The 19,563-nt window shown below is 40.2% G+C and overlaps 5 protein-coding genes across 11 annotated transcripts; 4 read left to right on the forward strand and 1 right to left on the reverse strand.

Annotated features, from left to right (window-relative positions):
* The first annotated feature begins 214 nt into the window (after positions 1–214).
* On the forward strand, positions 215–5,686 carry LOC103997559 (probable inactive leucine-rich repeat receptor-like protein kinase At3g03770). Of its 6 annotated transcripts, none has more exons than XM_018831229.2 (9): positions 215–690; positions 769–1,006; positions 1,098–2,494; positions 2,710–2,843; positions 3,228–3,468; positions 3,601–3,809; positions 3,908–3,954; positions 4,954–5,068; positions 5,225–5,686. In XM_018831229.2, the coding sequence occupies exons 3-9, from the start codon at positions 1,162–1,164 to the stop codon at positions 5,504–5,506; spliced, it is 2,361 nt and encodes a 786-aa protein (XP_018686774.2). In that variant the 5' UTR covers positions 215–690; positions 769–1,006; positions 1,098–1,161; the 3' UTR covers positions 5,507–5,686. The 6 variants fall into 6 exon arrangements, with proteins under 6 accessions (XP_018686774.2, XP_009417091.2, XP_064981289.1 ...); XM_009418816.3 differs by having other exon boundaries at positions 215–600; XM_065125217.1 differs by having other exon boundaries at positions 215–600; positions 799–1,006.
* A 1,622-nt stretch (positions 5,687–7,308) lies between these two features.
* On the forward strand, positions 7,309–8,208 carry LOC135624017 (LOB domain-containing protein 20-like). The gene is made up of 2 exons (XM_065127488.1): positions 7,309–7,698; positions 7,891–8,208. Exons 1-2 carry the CDS (start codon positions 7,309–7,311, stop codon positions 8,206–8,208), a joined length of 708 nt encoding a protein of 235 aa, XP_064983560.1.
* A 701-nt stretch (positions 8,209–8,909) lies between these two features.
* Positions 8,910–13,976, forward strand: LOC103997774 (uncharacterized). Of its 2 annotated transcripts, none has more exons than XM_018818076.2 (10): positions 8,910–9,034; positions 9,489–9,681; positions 9,754–9,911; positions 10,002–10,147; positions 10,594–10,656; positions 10,792–10,884; positions 11,660–11,821; positions 13,065–13,144; positions 13,220–13,374; positions 13,499–13,976. In XM_018818076.2, the coding sequence occupies exons 1-10, from the start codon at positions 8,929–8,931 to the stop codon at positions 13,804–13,806; spliced, it is 1,464 nt and encodes a 487-aa protein (XP_018673621.2). In that variant the 5' UTR covers positions 8,910–8,928; the 3' UTR covers positions 13,807–13,976. The 2 variants fall into 2 exon arrangements, with proteins under 2 accessions (XP_018673621.2, XP_018673622.2); XM_018818077.2 differs by having other exon boundaries at positions 13,502–13,976.
* Positions 13,977–16,604: 2,628 nt separating this feature from the next.
* On the forward strand, positions 16,605–18,540 carry LOC135622900 (vicilin Cor a 11.0101-like). The gene is made up of 5 exons (XM_065125220.1): positions 16,605–17,065; positions 17,140–17,315; positions 17,391–17,471; positions 17,572–17,835; positions 17,913–18,540. Exons 1-5 carry the CDS (start codon positions 16,636–16,638, stop codon positions 18,411–18,413), a joined length of 1,452 nt encoding a protein of 483 aa, XP_064981292.1. The 5' UTR covers positions 16,605–16,635; the 3' UTR covers positions 18,414–18,540.
* Positions 18,541–18,649: 109 nt separating this feature from the next.
* Positions 18,650–19,428, reverse strand: LOC135622901 (uncharacterized). Its single transcript, XM_065125221.1, has one exon. The coding sequence runs from the start codon at positions 19,281–19,283 to the stop codon at positions 18,756–18,758; it is 528 nt and encodes a 175-aa protein (XP_064981293.1). The 5' UTR covers positions 19,284–19,428; the 3' UTR covers positions 18,650–18,755.
* Positions 19,429–19,563: the final 135 nt, after the last annotated feature.

A 19,563-nucleotide genomic window follows, 5' to 3' on the forward strand; every position in this document is an offset into this window, starting at 1 on the left:
CATCGGACGGTCGAGACGCCATGATTAACCTGAAGGACTAATATAACCTCCTCTTGAGCCTTGAAATCGACGGTCGAAAGGCTCCAATCTACCATCGGATGGTAGAGACGCCATGATTCACCTGAAGGTCTCGAACGACAGTTTTGCATTTATTATGGGTAATTTCGTCAAGATGTGTGAAAAGTGGCGCCTTAACAGAGCCTGCGACCGTTGGCAGCGGCGCCGGAGGAAGCGTAAGGCGGAGGAGAAGCCAAAGAAAGAGAAACACTCGAGGGCTTCGATCTCCCCCTTCGAAGACCCGAACAAGGAAAGAAGAAAAAGGGAGGTTTAAAGGCGGAGGGAGGAAGGGGGGGAGAGAGGGAAGGCTGGCCAATTGCTCCTCTTTTGGCTTCTCTTTGGCTTTAATGGTGCCGGAAGGAAACTTAAAAGTAAGAGAAAGCGAGATCTCTCGGATGGTGCTTGGCTCCTGCCGTCGTGGCCAAAAAGGGACACGGGGTCTTGTTGGTATGCGCCTTCGGCTTTTGCCAGTTCGATGTACGGATACTCTTCGCCTTTTCCTGTTCACCGCACACCCGTGAGAGAGAGAGAATGTAACTATATGTAAGAGTTCTGGTTCCAATAACCCTAGAGCTTTCAAATTGAGCTTAGCTTTTTCTTAGTGGATTTGGCGTTGAAGAAAAGGAGGAAGGAGTAATCTTTCGTAGATTTTATGCCTATGAGTGTTACATTGCAGCTTCTTATCTTCGCATGTCTCCTCGATATGTGCAGTTACTGAATGATTTCGGGTGTTCTCGCCAGTTGAAGGAGGGGAGAAAGGAGTGAGCTTCCGTAGTTCCGTCTTCCTGTTGCCGCTATTTCGTTGCTTCTTTTGCTGCATTGCTCCGTTGCAGACCCAGGCTGCTAAGTTGGAATCTTGATTCGTTTCCTGGGCATTGATTGCTCCCGGTTTGCTTGAGCTCCCAGCTTCGCTGATGCAGCTGGCAGCTGTGTTACAGTAAGGTCGAAGGTATCCACCCGCTCGTCGAACTATTTTTGAGTCGATATCAGCTTCCATCTTCCTCTCTAAAACTAATTCTTCAGTTCTATTTTTTGTAAAGGAAAAATCTTCTGGGGAGATCAGGGCAGAAGTCGATCCAAGCTGATAAATTTCTGTTGCCAAAAATGGCTGTTGGAAGCTACCCTTGTTGTTTGCTCATCTTATCCATGATCTTGATCCTTACTCCATGCGCATACCAATTGCAACCAGCAGAAGTTTTGTCCCTCCTCCGAATCAAGCGGCTCTTGAACTACCCAGCTATCTTAAGTAGGTGGAATGTTGATACAGACTTCTGCAGCTACGAAGCAAACCCATATGTAACTATAATTTGCTACGAAGAGAGCATAACCCAATTGCATATAACCGGCAATACGAGTGCTCCACCTCTTCCTCGAAGCTTCTCTATGACTCTCTTATTTGCTACTCTGTATCGGCTCCCTAATTTGAAGGTCCTCTCTCTGACATCCCTGGGCTTGTGGGGTCCCCTGACCGGGAAGATTTCTCGTTTATCTTCTCTAGAGATAGTCAACATGAGCACAAACTATTTGTATGGAGCAATTCCTAAACAAGTTTCCAGACTGACAAATCTCCAAACTCTGATACTTGATCATAACATGTTCAGTGGACGTGTTCCGGATTTGTTAGGTGAGCTTCCACGCCTGTCTGTTTTGAGCTTAAAGAACAATTCTTTGAGTGGGCCTCTGCCGGATTCCTTTAGCAGCTTAAAGCCACTCAGGGTGCTTGTGCTGTCCTCCAATAGCTTGTCAGGGGAATTGCCTGATCTCAACAGTTTATCAAACCTTCAAGTGCTGGATCTGGAGAACAATTACTTTGGACCACGGTTTCCAAGCTTGGGGAGGAAGGTTGTCACCCTTGTGTTGAGAAAGAACAGGTTTTCTGGTGGCTTGCCAGCTGAAGTAAATACATATTATTTGCTCGAACACTTGGACATATCCTTCAACAGATATACGGGGCCCTTTCCAGCATCTTTGTTGTCTCTGCCATCTATTCATTATCTCAGTATTTCTGGAAACCGATTCACTGGCATGCTTTCGCAAAGTATGTCGTGCAATGGTGAACTTGAGTATGTGGACTTGTCGTCAAATCTTCTGACTGGGAACTTGCCGACGTGCCTGATTTCAGACTCTAAGAACAAGGTGACTTTGTACTCGGCAAATTGTTTTGCGACCAAGGATCACAGCCAACACCCATTATCATTTTGCCAGAATCAGGCATTGGCTGTGGGAATAATACCTCACAAGGAAAATAAAGTGTCAGGTGCTAAAGCAACCCTTATGATTGGAATCACGGGAGGCATTTTTGGAAGCATTTTTCTTGGGATGATAATTTTCTTTTCGCTTAAAAAGGCTACTATGAAGCCGGCACTGAACAAATCACAAAGGAGTTTAGCAGAGCATGCCTCTGTGGGGTATTCTTCCCAGTTACTCCCCGATGCAAGTATGATCTCCCTCCATCTCTTAATCGTGTCATTGGAAAGTTGATAATATACTTATGCCTCTCAGTACTCATCTGTTAAGATGGTGATTATGAAATTGTTGCAGTTGGTGGTTTTGTGAATTTAATTTTACTTGTTAGTTGTCACGAACTAATTTAATTTAATATAGTTGTATTATTTCCATCTTATCTATGATTATTGTTTTTTTCCTTTAAAGGTTACATATTACAAACAATGAAGCTAGGAGAACTTGGTGTTCCACCTTATCGATCATTTTCCTTGGAGGAACTTGAAGCTGCTACAAATAACTTTGATACATCTAGTTTCATGGGAGAAGGTTCTCATGGTCAGGTATGTCTTTTATTCCTTGACATCCAGGTCAATCATACCTCTAAGTTTAAAACCAAATAAGTTGTTGTCAACTCCAGTATCCATGTTATTATAAGTTTAAAACCAAATAAGTTGTTGTCAACTCCAGTATCCATGTTATTATAAGTTTAAAACCAAATAAGTTGATAGTCTCACTATTTTTTTTATAATATAAACCAATGAAACAAATTTTGTCTTCTAAAAATCTAAAGACTTGATATGCTAAAAACATATCGTGTTAATTTCTTGGGTGGAAAGAATTTGCTTATGCAAGCCATAAATTTGACATCAATTTCAAGCTTCAGCTATATGGACTTTCTAAAATATTTGCAGTTTGTTTGAGCATTCCTTATTTTTTGGCATCAGATGTATAGAGGAAAACTTCAAGATGGTTCTCTGGTGGCAATAAGATGCCTGAAACTGAAGAAAGCCCTAAACTCCCAGAATTTTAGTCGTCACATTGAACTGATTTCAAAGCTGAGGCATCACCATTTAGTCAGTGCCCTCGGGCATGGCTTTGAATATTACCTGGATGATTCCTCTGTCAGCAGATTATTTATTGTTTTTGAGTTTGTCTCAAATGGAACATTAAGAAGCAACATTTCAGGTTAGGTGTCAATTGGTATATGGCAAATTCTGATGTTAATATCTTTTTTTCTTGAGACACATGTTTTTCCTTAATTGTTGATTATGTCTATTGTCCTCCCTCTCTCACACTCTCTCACGAAATTTTCCACAGAGGGAGTTCCTGGAGAAACGCTTACATGGACACAGAGGATATCAGCTGCCATTGGTGTTGTAAAGGGCATTCAATTTTTGCATGGAGGCATGGTACCTGGCTTGTTTGCAAATGATCTGAAGATCACAAATGTTCTTTTGGATGAGCACCTTGTTGCAAAAATCAGCAGCTATAATCTGCCGATACTAGCAGAGGATATGAAATGTGAGGTAATAACAGAACTTTTGCATCCTTTGCTTCCTGTTGGAGTTGATCAATATGATTTCTGTATATTTGTTTTGATAGAAATCATTTTGCATCTGAGCAGATGATGGTTGGAAGTTCTTCAAGTGGGTTAAGAGAACCCAATGAAAGGTGCGCAACATGCTTCTTGTAGTGCTCAAGACATTCAAATAAAATGTTAATCTCCAACTCCAAGTACTTGTTAATGTGCTCCATTTATACTTATCAAATTGTTCTGTATCAGTGATCAATCTTAGGAATCTACTATCCCAGTATTCTAATGGTAGGCACCAATATTCTTAGCCAAGTGTGTTTTCCATTTACAAGTGTTGAAACATGATAGGCCTCGAGTCCAGACCGACTCCCTCTCTCGTCCATTGGGAAGTAACAGACCTTGACACATGGAATTGCTTCCTCTCTAAAGCAGAGCAACATACTCTATTGCTTCATCAGTTCATGTCTATAGAGTTGGGCACTACAAGACAGCCAACCTTTGTCTTTCTCAAAAAAATATATGTATATTAGAAAATAAAAGAACATGCTTTGTCATGGTGAGCCTTGGTAAAACTGTACATTGACCCTCTCTAGATTCCATGCATTTGGTTCGTCCTTTTTATGATCTGTACTATATTCTCTAAAAAAATAGTGAGCATAGAATTTACAGTGCATAGATGATTTTTAAGTGGGGTTTTACTTTTTTCATGAGCCATGAAATCTCATACCTAAATACATCAAAACACATTTGTATTGAGGTGCCTACAAGAAGGCATGCAGCAGAACTATTTTTTCTTTCCTTTTGTCTTTCCTGATTTCTTTCTTTCTGTTCTACCGTACACATTGTATTCTGTTGCTTTCCCACATACATGCCAGTAATCTATGTTCTAAAAACAAGATTGATGAGTATAAAACTTGCAATCCATAGTCCATTTCTTGGTGGGGTTTATGCTTTTTCGTGAACCCATGAAGTTTCTTACCTCAATGCATCAGACAAATGTGTAAAACATATTTGAATTATTTCATTGTTGAAGTGCATAAAAGAAAGCAAAGCAATCGGCAGAACTCCTTTTCTCCTCCTCTTTTTTTTTTCTTTCTTTCTTTCTATTTTTGACATGCCACATTACTGCCTTGCAGAACAAAGTACATGGATAAGATCGACATACATGATCTTGGTGTCATCTTACTGGAAATTATAACCGGAAGACCAATCATATTCAACAGCGAGGTTGTGAACATAATGAAAAATCAGGTATGGAGCAGTTTTTAATCTCTAATATCATAACATTGCAATGAGTACAAGCTTTACATAACGATCGAGTCATTATATGCTTTCAAGCATAATTAATCATCAAACTGGACAGATTCTTGTATAGAACTGTTCATCTTGACCTGTTTGTGTTTCTAGCTGCAAGAAAGCATAGCAGCCGATGGGATTGCAAGGATGAGCTTTGTGGATCCAGTGATCATTAATGCATGCTGCGATGAATCATTAAAGACTGTTATGGAGATCTGCTTACGATGCCTTTCGAAGGAACCAACACAACGACCCTCGATCGAGGATGTGCTTTGGAACTTGCAGTTTGCTGCTCAAGTCCAGGAATCTTGGAGGAGGTACTCTCACAGCAGCGAAGAATCCCCGCTTTCACCTTCGCTTCCTTCACAATCACCAATAGCGCTTAGCTGCTAACACCACTCTTTTAAGTGCAGAGTCATGATACTGAGACCTGCACAGCAGTTTGATTCATTTGATTAGTTAGATTGTTATGGTTTAAGTACTTGCTTGTTGTTGTATGTTAAGGTACTACTTAGACCAAGACTTGGCAAATCTGACCAAGATAAGTTTTTATTGATATTATTTTCGTTTTGAGATGATTTTCCATAATAACAAGTCTTTTTATGTTTTTTTAGTTTTCGGATTCAAAGAAATTTCTATATATTATTGATAATATGAGTTGAAATATTAGAATCAATTTATCAAGTATTATAAAAAACTTCTGTAATATAATCAAAGGCTGTTGCTCCCTCAACAATTGTGTGATTCTCTTATATGTTTAGTCAGTAGTTTTTGAAGGCAAATGAATTATTGGTTGAAATTTTTGGCTTTAAAGGAAAAAATCAATCAAACTAGAAAATTAGATTTAAATTTAGACTCATTGTCTATGTTTACTTAAAAAAATTAAATTTTTTTTATCACATGTTATAAAATGACAAGTGAGGTTAATCAAACCCAAGCACCAATTTGATATCTTGTTACATAAATATTAAAGATTTTTTTTTATTTTGATTTATCTTTTATAATTTATCTCTCTAGTAGCACTCAAGATAGTTTGTGGAGATGCAAGGGCTTATAAATAGAATAATTCTAGAAGCACTTAAGCTATTTTTTTCTTATTCATCTCTCATCATAATCATAGTCTAAAGAAGATACATTGTAATTTATAAAATAATCAAACATTAATTTTTAGGATTTCTCCCCAAAGCTTTTTCATACTTAGATTTCTTAGACTCTAAGGAGAATCCAAAAATACTTGTCAGCCCTAATATTTTCTTTGTTAGGATGTGATGATGTATAATTTAGATGTCAAGATCAAATTTTCTCACTCCATCTATAGTTACAGTACAGGGAGCCCACTGCTCATTTCTTTTCTAGGAAGACATGCCATGTTCTGACAGCCCTACAAGCAATAGGAGGTGTTGTTAGAAAACAAATTCAATTTATTATTGTATATCTTCATAAAAATAAAAGGTTGTATTAAATAGGATCACCTTTATAGGATTCATGAATCTTTAGATGTGACTTCTAATTCTCTATAAATAGATAGAGAGATTGAGGTATTGTGTATGTAGAAATTTTAGTTGTCTGAGTGCAATATGGAGAAAATATAGATATAAGGAAAAATATAATTATATAAGGATTCTTATCCATAATATTCCCACCACCTCAAAACCACTCCCTCTTTTCCTATCACCAAAAATAGCTTGATAGATTAGCATTTCTCTTGAGCAAAAACTAGTTTGCCTTCTGCATAATTGTGGACCTAATCCAAACCATAGCAAAATATTACTCACTACTCTCTCTCTCTCTCTCTCTCTCTCTCTCTCTCTCTCTCTCTGTCTTTGCTTGCAACACTTAAAGATTATTTTTTCCCTCAAACACATAAAGAGGATCTTGATTTAACTAGTGGAAAACTACAGCATGCATCTAATTAATTATGATTCAAGAATGGATTTCTCATACGGCAAGCAAGAACTTGCCATCTCCTGTGGCGTGAAGTGGTACATCATTTGCCCTCCCTCATTGTGTGATGACAGTGAACACCACCAACCTTCTTTCCCACACCATAGGGGCATGCATGCATGCATCATATTACTTGACATAATCTTTTCGAGACTTTGCATTAGAAAGCCTCGCCCACAAGCACTCCTCCCTCACGAGCTCAACGTGGCGCCCAGCTCTTCTTTAACCCCGGCCTCGACGGATGCACCACCATGGATCCTGATGGCGGCGGCGAGAAAGAGTGTGGTGAGAAGCCCAACCGGCGTGCAGCGAGAGTCGACGCCGGGAAGCGGGCGGCTGCCGTAACTCCGGGGTCGCCGAGGGAGGGCGCGGTGGGTTCGCCGTGCGGGGCTTGCAAGTTCCTGCGGCGCAAGTGCCTGCCGGGATGCGTGTTCGCGGCGCACTTCGCGTCGGAGCAAGGGCCGGCGAGGTTTGCTGCGGTCCACAAGGTGTTCGGTGCCAGCAACGTTTCGAAGCTGTTGTCGATTGTGCCCGCGGGGCGGCAGCACGACGCCGTGGTGACCATCTGCTACGAGGCGCAGGCCAGGCTCGCCGACCCCGTCTACGGTTGCGTCTCCACCATTCTCGCAATGCAGCAACAGGTCCTCTCTCTCTCTCTCTCTCTCTCTCTCTGGGTGAAGTAAGAGGAACGGCACTCTGTTCACGTTGCATGCGCATGCGCCATGGGATTGGGGGGAGGGGAAAGCTCCACCACGCCACTGGTGTGCTTGCCGTCTTTTCTGCAACTGATCATATCTCATGCATGCATAAAGATCTTTGCATTCTATCGCAAGGTGTCGGCGCTGCAGGCGGAGCTGTCGATGGTGCGCTCGCAGCTGCTGAACACCCGGTTGGCCGTCGCGAGCGTCCTTCAGGCATCGCATCGAGCGCAGCACATGGCGGCGCTGCAACCGGCCTACTCCAACAACTCCTCGGCGTCAAGGGACATGGTAGACGTGGGAAGCTTCCCGGAGAGCTTGGACCTGGGAGACACCGACCCAGCCTCGAGAGATCTGGAGCCTCTGCAGCTCTTGCAGCAGTCGCAGGATGAGGAAGAAGACGCAAGCCACGATTCTGTTGCCTTCCGCAACGAGCCTTTTGTTCCCAAATAATTGATCTTAGACTTGTCAGGAATCCATTTCCATCAACAACAGTAATAACACCAGAAATCCCAACCTACGATAAATAAATAAATAAATATATATATATATATATATATATCGAAGCGGAAATCTGACTTAAAATATAATTGCAAAGGAAAATGAAAGAGAATATATTTTTGTTCACATATCAATTAGAGTTATTAGCATTTTAATAAAATAGTTAAGATAATAACCAAAAAATACCAATTATAATAATAGTTATTATTTCAATAAAATAGTTTTGTTTAGAAATATCGAACAATTCTGGCACATACAATCACATTTTTGTCTCGCTTTTAATTTATTGTTTTAATATTACGGGTTTCCTTACCGAGATTCTATACCGTCATTATTTACCAACCCCTATTGCATCACAAAGAGGCAAGTCAAATTGTCTACTGTCTCGACACCGTTTCATGGAAACCTCCGTAGCGCTTGATGAGCGCGTCCCATGGGACCCACTTGTGGCGCCATGGATGGCTCAGGTATCCGACTGGGTGTCGGTTAATCAGGCAGGAACGGCGTTGCTAGAAACCTAAATTCTTACCCGTAGCGGACCCCGCCAAAACTACGTAACCTGAGTCGTGTCCGAGACAAGCCCACGAGTCGGTGCTTCACGGGTATATAAGCCCCCCTCTCCGAAGCTTCCAACGAGATGACCTCGACGCGGAGACAAAGGCTCTGGAAGAAATGGCAATGAAGCGTACCACCGCCTTTCCGTCCTCTCTTCTTCTCCTATTGTTCCTTCTCCCAGTTGCCTCTGCACTCATCCTCTCTTTGAGCGAGACTCTCTTAGGTACGCATGTCTCCTCCCTTTCCTCAAGTTGTTTTCGTACTCTGGAGACGGGACGATCCGATCGATGGCCACCTTGTTCTGCATATCTTTTGAGCGATTTTAAGCGTTCTATGGTTTGTTGTTTTTGCTGATATTCTAATTTGCCACGATACCAGCAATAACACCCAAAATCTCCAGATGTTAGATGCGGATGCTCAATAAAATAGTGTTTTTTGGGGGGGAATTGGTTCTGTTTCTTCGACATTGCCATGACAAAGTAATAAGCGAATGGAATGATGTTTATCGTGTGTGCGAAATTACTCCTTTGACATTTTGTTCTCTTGCCGGACTATTACATAGTTTTAGGGAGATGAAAAACTTGTGGAGCTACATTTTCTTGAATTAGTCTGCTTGTTATTGCAGCAGCCTTTTTCCTGGTGTCATTATTTAGCTACAAATCTCCTATTTGTTGCAGAAATTAATTTGGAAAATCCAGTTTTGGAATTCGACTCGCCACCATATGCTGGACAGTCATGTCATCGGGTTCGGCTGACCGGCATGTCAAGGTTGAACCTCAAATCCTACGCCAGTTCTGTACGCGTGGCATTGAAAATTTCAGATTCCACGGACGAATGGCTTGGGAGAAACATACGACTTTGTTTCCACAGGTTGGTTATCTGATTTTTCTTTCTCGATCAAAATTAAAAAACTGAGTCATTCCTTTTCCCCCCCCTTTGTAGGAATACTTCTATTGGTGTTTGTCAATGTGAGGTGTCGCAGTGGGAATCTTTTCTAAGGAATGAACGGAATTCAATGATATCACCCTACGAGAGTGGATTTATTGATGTCAAAATTAATAAAGAAACTTCTACCTTCTTTTCGGTTGCTCTTGAGGAAGGTAAAGTATTGTTACATTTGAACTTGTTTTTGCTAGTTGTTCATAAAATAACATTAATTCTCAGGCACTTCCTTTTTTTCCTACATGCAGAGTTTCATCTATGGCGTCTGGGTTGCCTTGGTTTTGGATTACTCATTTTTCTCATTGCGCCTGGCATCAGCAATTGGATGCCATTCTATTACAGTAGTTCAATGATCTTAGGAGTTTTTCTTCTTGTCTTGATCCTTCTCTTCCAGGTAATGTCTGTGGAATGGGTAGTGAAGTAAACATTTGGATAAGATTTTACCAGTTTGGTTATTAGACATCTCTAGAGTTATAAGATAAATACTTGGATTAGTTTTGTGTAGCTACTTAAGGAAATAATGCTTGTATGTTCTAATTTGTGTGCTTCTTCGAGAGTGGCGTTTCACTTATGCATGCACAATCAAGAGCATGTCTCATGGTCATTATGATCCTTATTGGGTACATTATGTTAGCAAATTAAATTTTATAGCTCTCATTTGGTTCAATTAGAATGTTCCTATCTACTTGTAAAGGCATTTTGATCTTTAGTTCGACATGGAAGTTGTGATTCTCACATTTGTCAAAGAATCTTGGCTTAGTTGGAGTTAGAGATTTGCTTTGTTTTCTTTTACACTTCTGTTCATATATATGTTGATTGTTTTCTACATGTATGATACAGGCAATGAAGTTAGTTCCCATAAGCAGGCGAAAAATAATATACATTGCATTCTATGGATCCTTGGTGAGGATTTTATTTCCATGTTATTGTTCAATTTAGCTTCTTCATTCTCTATTTTTTTAATAATAGAAAACATTGTTTATTTCCAAATATTCTTCTCCAGATGGAGCCCTGCTCACCTTTGTTTTTTTCTTGCAGCTGGGTCTTGGTTCTTTAATAAGAAATTACTTCTCCACGATGATCACCTTTCTTCTTGTTAGTTGTGGCTTCAGTGAAGAATCATATAATCTCGTAAGCATCCATTTTCATGATTATGTTCTACATGAAGTTTCATTTTTATAATTTGGATATTTTATTTACGTACTCCTTGCAAAAGCTTTCTTTGCTTATGTTTCACTCTAGTGCTACTGGTCACAAATATTTCAAATTGCATGCTTTATCAATATTGGATATGTCTTAGCCTACTTGTTAGATAATTCTAGATAGATGTTAAATTTACTTTTTTTTTTATCTGTAATCATTAAAAGGTTTGAATACCTTAGGATACTGAAATTTTTCTGATTTATAATATGTTGTTTTAATAAAATAATATCCTTAATTTGGTAATCATACAAAACCTTTGATACCCCTATCCTCATTAATCTCAAAATATAATTATAAATATTATACATATATAATATTTGTTTAGAATTTACTTAACATATTAAATGTGTATCTTACAATATATTCAATTCAGCCCTTGCTCTGTATCTTTATCTTAAATCTGGACTATTTTAAATTTTTTTCCTTGTATCTTAAATCAGAGCACAAACCATATTAGACACTCGGATCCATACTGTTTCCAACATATTTTATCTATGTCCGAGCAACATAATAAATTCGTATGATCCGAAAACCACATGCATGCATCTTTGGAGTGTTAGAAATGAATATGTAGTTTATGCCTACATTTATGATGGCAGAATTGATTTTTGATTTCCAGTTTCATTATTATTAAACCTCATTTATTGTAACATGTCCCCCAAATTTTTTTATTTAAAGTTGTATTTACTTCTTTTCATCACAGGTTTCACTTGTTCTGCTGGGGGGAATAATCTTTGCAGGAACATTTTTAGGTTATTGGTCTGCGCGAAAGTTTGTCCTTTCTGAAGATGGATGTGTAGATTCTGGCATTGCACAATTTGTGAAGTGGACATTGCGTTTGATCGGCATAGTATCTATTCTCCAGGTACTTTCCTCATGATCACTCATGCACCTTATGCTTCATGTTAGACTCAAGAAGATTCCTTTTGGTAAGCCGACTATTCCATTTGTAACCTCGTGATAGTCTGAAAGTATGCTTTTCTATTTTGCAATAGTAAGGGTGAAAATGTGGTGCACAATAATATGTAATATCTGATGTTTCATAATCCATTTTTTATGACATTTGCAGTAAATTATCAACCCATTTTAAATTTAAGTTCTGAATATATGTAACAAAAAATATTCAATTTGAGTTGACTACAGGGCTTCAGTTGTTGGCTTAGTCGGATGTAAATCTTATTTGTTTAACCAAAGGTCAAATCCTTACAATTGGTAATCCAGAAATTTTGTGTTATGCCCTGAAGAACATCTGTGTGTACACAGATGTGCACATCTTTGTTATCAAGTTGGGATCAGAAGGTTCTTATTCTATTTGCGGTGTCCATGCATATTTTTTAAAATAATTATTGTTTTGTATTGTACTATAAAGAGTTATACATGGTTCTTTTCTTCGAAATATTGTATATATTATCTATGGTTAGTAAAAAGTGAGCTTCTTAGTTCATGATAGTATCGAAATTTACAAAAATGATGTTTGTCTAACATTTTACCAAACATCCTACTTGGATCGATCATCTCATCTAGGTAATGGTAATTGAGAAGTCAAAGAAGGAATGCAGGCTCTCAGTATCTCCCTTCTGTATATATTGTCAGTATTTTATATTCATGAGGGTGAATAACATCTAACAAATAGTTTCTTTCATTTATCTATGGTAACTCAATTTATGAAAATTTATTTATGGAAAAATTATATTATTGTAAGGACACAAACATTGTTTTGTTGGCACCAACATAATATTTTACAATTTACTCACAATTATATGAGTATTCCAATCTTTTTATGTTTGTTGTGTCCACATACAGTTCTTTAAATAATATAAATTATATTGTTTAATACTGCACAGCAAAAGTTTATACATTATTCTTTTTCTTCAAAGTGGCATATATATTATCTATGGTTGGTAAAAATTGAGCTTCTTAGTTCTATTGGTATAGACAAATGATATTTGTCTAACATTCTACAAAAACATCCTGCTTTGATCTATCATCCCCATCTGGTTAATGGAAAGAGAAGGAATCCAGACTTTCATTATCTTTCACATATCCAATCATTTGTTAAACATTTTATTTTCTTACCATAAACTTATCTTCTGTACTTTTCTTTATAGAGCACTATTGATGTTCCTTTGGGATTGCTTGCATTGGCTACTTGTTGCACATTTAGTTATCTCGTTCATTCCAAGAAGTGGTGAGCATCGACCCACAAAAATTTTATTAGCATTACACTATGTTTAACGCACTGAAAACCCTGCTTTTCTTTTAGGCACCGGAGGTCAAACAATAATGGAAGTCTATGGCAGCGAAGACCCAAGCAAGCATCTTCTGGTAGGCAAGCTGAAAACTTGAGTTTCGCGTCCAAGGGAACAAGAATGTCATTTTGGGGGGCCTCAACTTCATATTCTCCGTCACCAAATGCTGGTGTGTTCTTCTTGTTCTTGCATGTCTTCCTCTATACAGTCGCGCATGGTTGGAAAGACCATTTTATTCTTTGATCGTCGCACTTCCATTTACATTCAAAAGCATTCCTTTCATTTTATGATAGCAGGAAAGGGCTACTCATTCTCCAAGCGGGTGAAGCAGCGGGATCAAGATTATTACTCGACCTACCATAATGTGCCAAGAAGAAAGTTCTCCGAGGAAGAATGGGACAAGTTCACGCGTCAGTCAACGAGCGCCGCCCTGACCGAGTGGGCGTCAACTCCAGAGGTCATCAAATGGATTGGCAATAATGCACATCGGATGCGGCTTATCGAAGAAGACCACAACGAGGATGACACATCGGAGTCGGATTCTCCCAAAGAAACTGTACCAAGAAATGAGAGTGAACCGAGTTTCTTCACGTGGTTATGAACTCATGTGGTCATATTATTTTTTGGTTATTTAATTGGCTTCCATGTCAAAGGAAGAATGATGAAGTTATTGTTATTGTTGTTGTGAAATAAATAGATTTTGGCATGTAAAATTTGTTGTATATTTTCCTTTGGAAGCTTATGCTTTGGCATAATACCTTTGGAACCTTTTGAAGCTCGTGTTTTTTTTTAATTTTAAATTGAAAAAGAGAGAAAATATTAGGTGTGAATCCATAGCCTTTTATCTCAATTATTTAAAAATAATAATATTTTTCCATGAAGTTTTTGTGTTCTACACACATTCTTTTTAGTTATTTATACCAGGTTAATTATTAACCTTTTTTTTGCCCAACACTCACTATTTGAGTAAAATTTTGATAAAAATATAAAAATATAAATAAATTTTAACAATAAAAAATATACATATTTGCATCCATCATTTTGATAAATAGTCACCTACCCACGTTTTAGCCTTACTTATACTCTGTTACATTGTTTTCTTGGTATTACTAAAAATATTATGACTCCAACATATTGTTACGGAGTATTTTTAATGTTGATACTTATATCTGGTATAAGAACGAAAAATATTTTTTTTAATTTTTTTATGAGGATACATAAGCAAGGTTTGTAGTACTTTTTAAAATATTTTTTTGATATATTTTTCTTTGTTATAATGTTTTATAATAGTCATAATATTTTTAAAAATGTATCGAAAACATTGTAACCATGTTGAAAACTTAACTCATTGGTAGAGCATATTCTGGTTCCACCTCCACAATAATAGTTAGCAGTCATTTTAGTACCGACACAGCCTTAAGGCTAATATGTTCTCATGCACTATATCGACATGACACCTTGGACTTCGATGGGATGGTCACTTGTTCTCATGTTGTTCGAGATCGTATAAGACGACGTCGCATAGTACAGAGCCACTTTGGAAAGCTTGGAATGATGCCTCGTGACACTAATCCATGCAGGTCGATCGATACCTGCATGAAAGGTACGAATCGATCGCTTGGGAAATCGATGCCCATTAACAGACCATGTACAACTAATCTTCGTTCACAAGTATAAAAGTTAACCTTTTGATCGGCATCAGGGGTCGAACTTCGAATACTCAAACTCCACGTAACATCACTCAACATTGACTTAAGTTTTGGAGAGATCGAGTTGGGAAATCCCCCTGACTTCGGCTTGTGTGCATAAACTTAACGATGAATGAGTAGCAACCCAATAGGGGAGGAAGAGAAACTCCTTGCTTTACCTTGAGATGAAGTCTAGACCCGACTTGATGTTGACTATCCCAATTCGAGTAGCCACATGGGCGGCTCTACACACTCGGAATCAGATCTAAGCCATGATAACACACATAAAGTTTCTCGACACTCGTATATAGGTCAAATTATTTAAATATTTATTTCTTAAATGGACAACCATTTTCAAAATACTCATTTTCTTAAATGTTCTTTAAATATTCAAATAATTTAGCTTTTATATTAGTTAAAGTATTTTTGGCACATTTTTGAAAGCACCATAACTCAAGCTTTCTTAGCATTTTTTGGTTCCCTCTTCTTCTCCTATTGATGTTCTTCTTGTTCTGCATATCTTTTGAGCGATTTTAAGCAGTCTATCGTTTGTTGTTTCTGCTGATATTTGCATTTGCTATGATGCCATCTATAACAGCCAAATTGTATAAATGTTGCATGCGGATGCTCATCGAAATAGTGTTATTCTTTTTTTGTGGGAATTTGGTGAGGATTTTTTTCCATGTTATTGTTCAATTTATCTTTTACATTCTCTAGCTTTCTTTATCATAGCTAACCTTATCTAATTCACTAGGATAATATATATATATATATATATATATATATATATATATATATATATATTTCAACAACTGCATTTGCAATAGAAACTATATTTTTCTTCCCGCTAGAACATGGTACACATTCTTTGATACATCAGGAGCATTATATGTATAGAGATTGTGAAAGTATCTTTCTTCTATATTTAGTGAATAGTATTATCTATCATGATAAATGCATCATTACCTATTAAGATTAATGAATTTGATATTATGACCAGTAAGATGATCACATCCTGAATTAACTATCCAATCGAAGTTGTTGGATGTCATGGTTTCAACGTCTTAGTCATAAAACATTTACCTCAATATTCATCAGTAATATTAGAATAATTTTTTTATTTATAATATTTTTTTTTAATCTTAACATGATAATTTTTCTTGATATGACATAACATTTAATCTTCTTCGATTTATATTATTATTCTTTTTAATCTTTATCATTATATTTTTATTTACAAAAAGAGTATTTTTATCTTCCCCTTAAAGTAAAAACTCTCAGAGCTAATTCAAAAAACCTTTTATTTATTTGATAGATCAAGACTATGATTGTATATCTTTCTTATACTATTCAAAAAAAATTTATCTAATCTATGAGCATACATACATACATACATATATATATATATATATATATATATATATATATATATATATATATATATATATATATATATTGGAGTAAGTACCTTTCATCAAACATGCATCGGTCGGCTCTCGCTTGCGGATCACAATCAATGAATACTTGTTCGTGCTCGTAAAATATCGAGTTGGTTCCGCAACTTTTGTGGCCTACGACTCGGTGATGGACGATCCCATGTCCTCTCCACGTCAACTCGCCCTGCATGCGACTGCGCACAACGCGATACCGTCCCGCTTCAATCTCTATATATGCTCCCTCCCCTTCCTTTCCCTTCCCCGTGTCACCCACCGTCTCTCTCGCATTAGAGGAGCCGAAGCACGATGGCCACCAGAACAGTCCAAGTCCTCTTCTCACTTCTCCTGCTCCTCTCCTCCTGTGTCTTGGCTTCATCCTCCGGATCCGATCGGGCGAAGAAGCGCTGCCACATGGAATGCAGAGGCACTCCGGAGGGGCGCCGGATGAAAGAGTGCGTGCGCCAGTGCTTGGATCATTCCGGAAGAGAGCAGGAGCATGGGGAGGTGGCGGAGGGTGGAAGAAGAGAGCGCAACCCGTACTTCTTCGGCGACCGGAGCTATGAGCAGTGGAGCAGATCGGAGCATGGCCGTTTCGAGGTGCTGGAGAGGTTTGCTAGGAGATCCGAACTCTTGGTCGGCGTCGAGAACTACCGCTTGGCCGTGTTGGAAGCGGAGCCGCAGACGTTTATCATGCCCAGACATTGGGACGCCGAAGAGGTCTTCTACGTAATGGAAGGTAACAATCAACGCTCTGTTCTAAGCATTACGGAGCTTCCGGAGTATTGTGTTCTTACGGCGATCATAACATAGGGCGTGGGACTATAACATTGCTTCATGAGAACAACCGGGAGACGCACGATATCAAGAGAGGAGACATCATTTGGATTCCGGCAGGGGCGATCGTGTACGCGATCAACAAAGCCAGAAATGAGAAGCTCCGCGTCGCTATTCTCCTCCGCCCCATCTCAACGCCCGGACACGTTAAGGTATACGATGCTGCACTTCTTCGGGTAGTAATTGCAGTGTGAAGGCCTCATTTGGTGATGGTCCTTTGGACGCAGGAATTCTACGGTGCTGCCGGTAGGAACCCGGAGACCTTTTTCGCTAGCTTCAGCGACGAAGTACTGGAAGCTGCATTCGATGTCAGTTCCGATCTGCTTCCCGTTCCATTTCCTAATCGACTTTTCTTCCCGCTTTAAGACTTGGAACTTATTGGTAGACAACGCTTTGTGTTATCTGTAGACTCCGAGCGAGAAATTAGAGAGGCTATTTGAGAAACAGAGGAGGGGGGAGTTCATAAAGATGACCGAAGAGCAGATGAGGGCGTTGACTCAGTCCCCCAGTGAAGGTGGTTGGCCTTTAGCTCGGTCAACTGAGCCGTACAATCTGCTCCAAAACAGACCCTCGCACTCTAATGAGCATGGGCAACTCCACGAGGTCGGAGCCAATGAGTACCAGCAGCTCCAGGATCTCGATGTGGATGTCTCCATTGCCAATATCAGCGAGGTGATCACACTCCCCTGCTATTGCATTACTTTGTATATGTGACTAATGAAGCACAACGTCGGCTACTTTCCTTGCAGAGATCGATGATGGCACCGAACTACAACTCCCTGTCCACCAAGCTGGCCATGGTGGTGCAAGGACGAGGCTACATTGAGATGGCCTGCCCCAGCCGCTCCGGCGAGTCACCCAGGAGCGAGGAGACGACGGAATCGGAACCACAGCAGCGCGTCCGCTACCGGACCGTGAGATCGCGAGTCTCCCGTGGGTCGGTGTTCGTGATCCCCGCAGGTCACCCCGTGACCGCCGTCGCCGCGCGGAACGAGAACCTCGAGGTTCTCTTCTTCGGCGTTCGGGCAGCACAGAACAGGAATTACTACCTTGCAGGGCGAAACAACGTGCTGAACAGACTGGACAGGGAGGCGAAGGAGCTGGCCTTCGGCGTGCCCGCGGAGGAGGTGGATGAGGTCCTCCACGCGCAGCCGGAGTCCGTGTTCATGCCCGGTCCGGAGCGCCGTCGGGAAGCAGAAAGGGGGCGGCAGCCTTCACCGGAATCCCTCCTCAGTTTTGCAGAATCCTAGTGAGCTTAGATAAGGAAGAGAGGTCACGAGTTTTGGTAGAGATCTGAGTGGGAGAATGCCAAGTTGTGGTGGTGCCAATTATCTCTAGACTTCTAATAAAGAAAGCACCTTCTTTTCGATCGGTTCATCATCTTCCCTTGCTCTAAAGTAGAAAGCTGGTCGGATCGAGTCGAGTCCTCGATCCGAATCCAAAGGAAAAAAGATTGTCGACAACTAAATGAAGTTTAATCAACAGAGACTACAAACTGAAATGAATAGAAGCGTTGCATAAATTACATAGCAGATCCCTAATATGAGAGTACTATCAACGCACGATAACAGAGAAGGCAAATCATCAAACATTTACTGTACAATTACGAGATGGCTAATGTCTCGGCCCCCCAAGTCTCCGTTACTCCCTCCTCCACCAAAGAATTCTTGTACCTCTCCATCTTCCTCCTCGGGCCCTGCCCCCTTTGGAATGGTCACCACGAGCTCACCGCTAGTGTAAGCAGCAGTGGCGAGCGCCGGGCGGGTGGACGGCGGCAGCCGGAACCGCCACCGGTTTAGCTCGAGCTCCGTGTCGAGGTCGTCGCCGTCGCTACCGTCCCTGACGAACACCTTCGTCACCCCGGGGTGTATCTGGACCGTCTGGGCTTGGACATCGCCCCAGAGGACGTCGGTGGCTGCGACGAACCGGAAGCCGTCCGCGTCCTCCTCGACGGCCACATCGGCGTCGGCGGCAAAGGGTAACTCCAGGACCTTGCTGAAGATGTGGGGGAGACGGCGGAGCTTCTTCTGTCGGCCGTGCACCGCGGTGGCTGCAGCCGCGGGGTTGACGCCGCAGCGGAAGGTGATGTTCCGCTTCTTGGGGACCGGATGAACCCTCATATCTCCTTCTGCAAAACCCTTGTCTACCCTAAAATTTAGGCCAATAAACCGCAACAAACACCGATCCGAGATTAAATTCTTCAACGAAACCTCGATCGAAATGAAAAACCTGCCTAAATTTGGCGGAAAAACACTGCTTTTGATGAAAATTGAGAGGGGAATTCGGAAAAAGCCAACGATTCGTTCGATTAAACAGAAAAATATACGGAAGAAGGGCTCAACGAGAAATCTTGAAGCCAATATCGACTCGAATTGATAGGAGCGATGAATGAACCCTAAC

The sequence above is a fragment of the Musa acuminata genome, chromosome BXJ2-9, assembly GCF_036884655.1.
Source record: "Musa acuminata AAA Group cultivar baxijiao chromosome BXJ2-9, Cavendish_Baxijiao_AAA, whole genome shotgun sequence".
Lineage (NCBI taxonomy): Eukaryota > Viridiplantae > Streptophyta > Magnoliopsida > Zingiberales > Musaceae > Musa > Musa acuminata.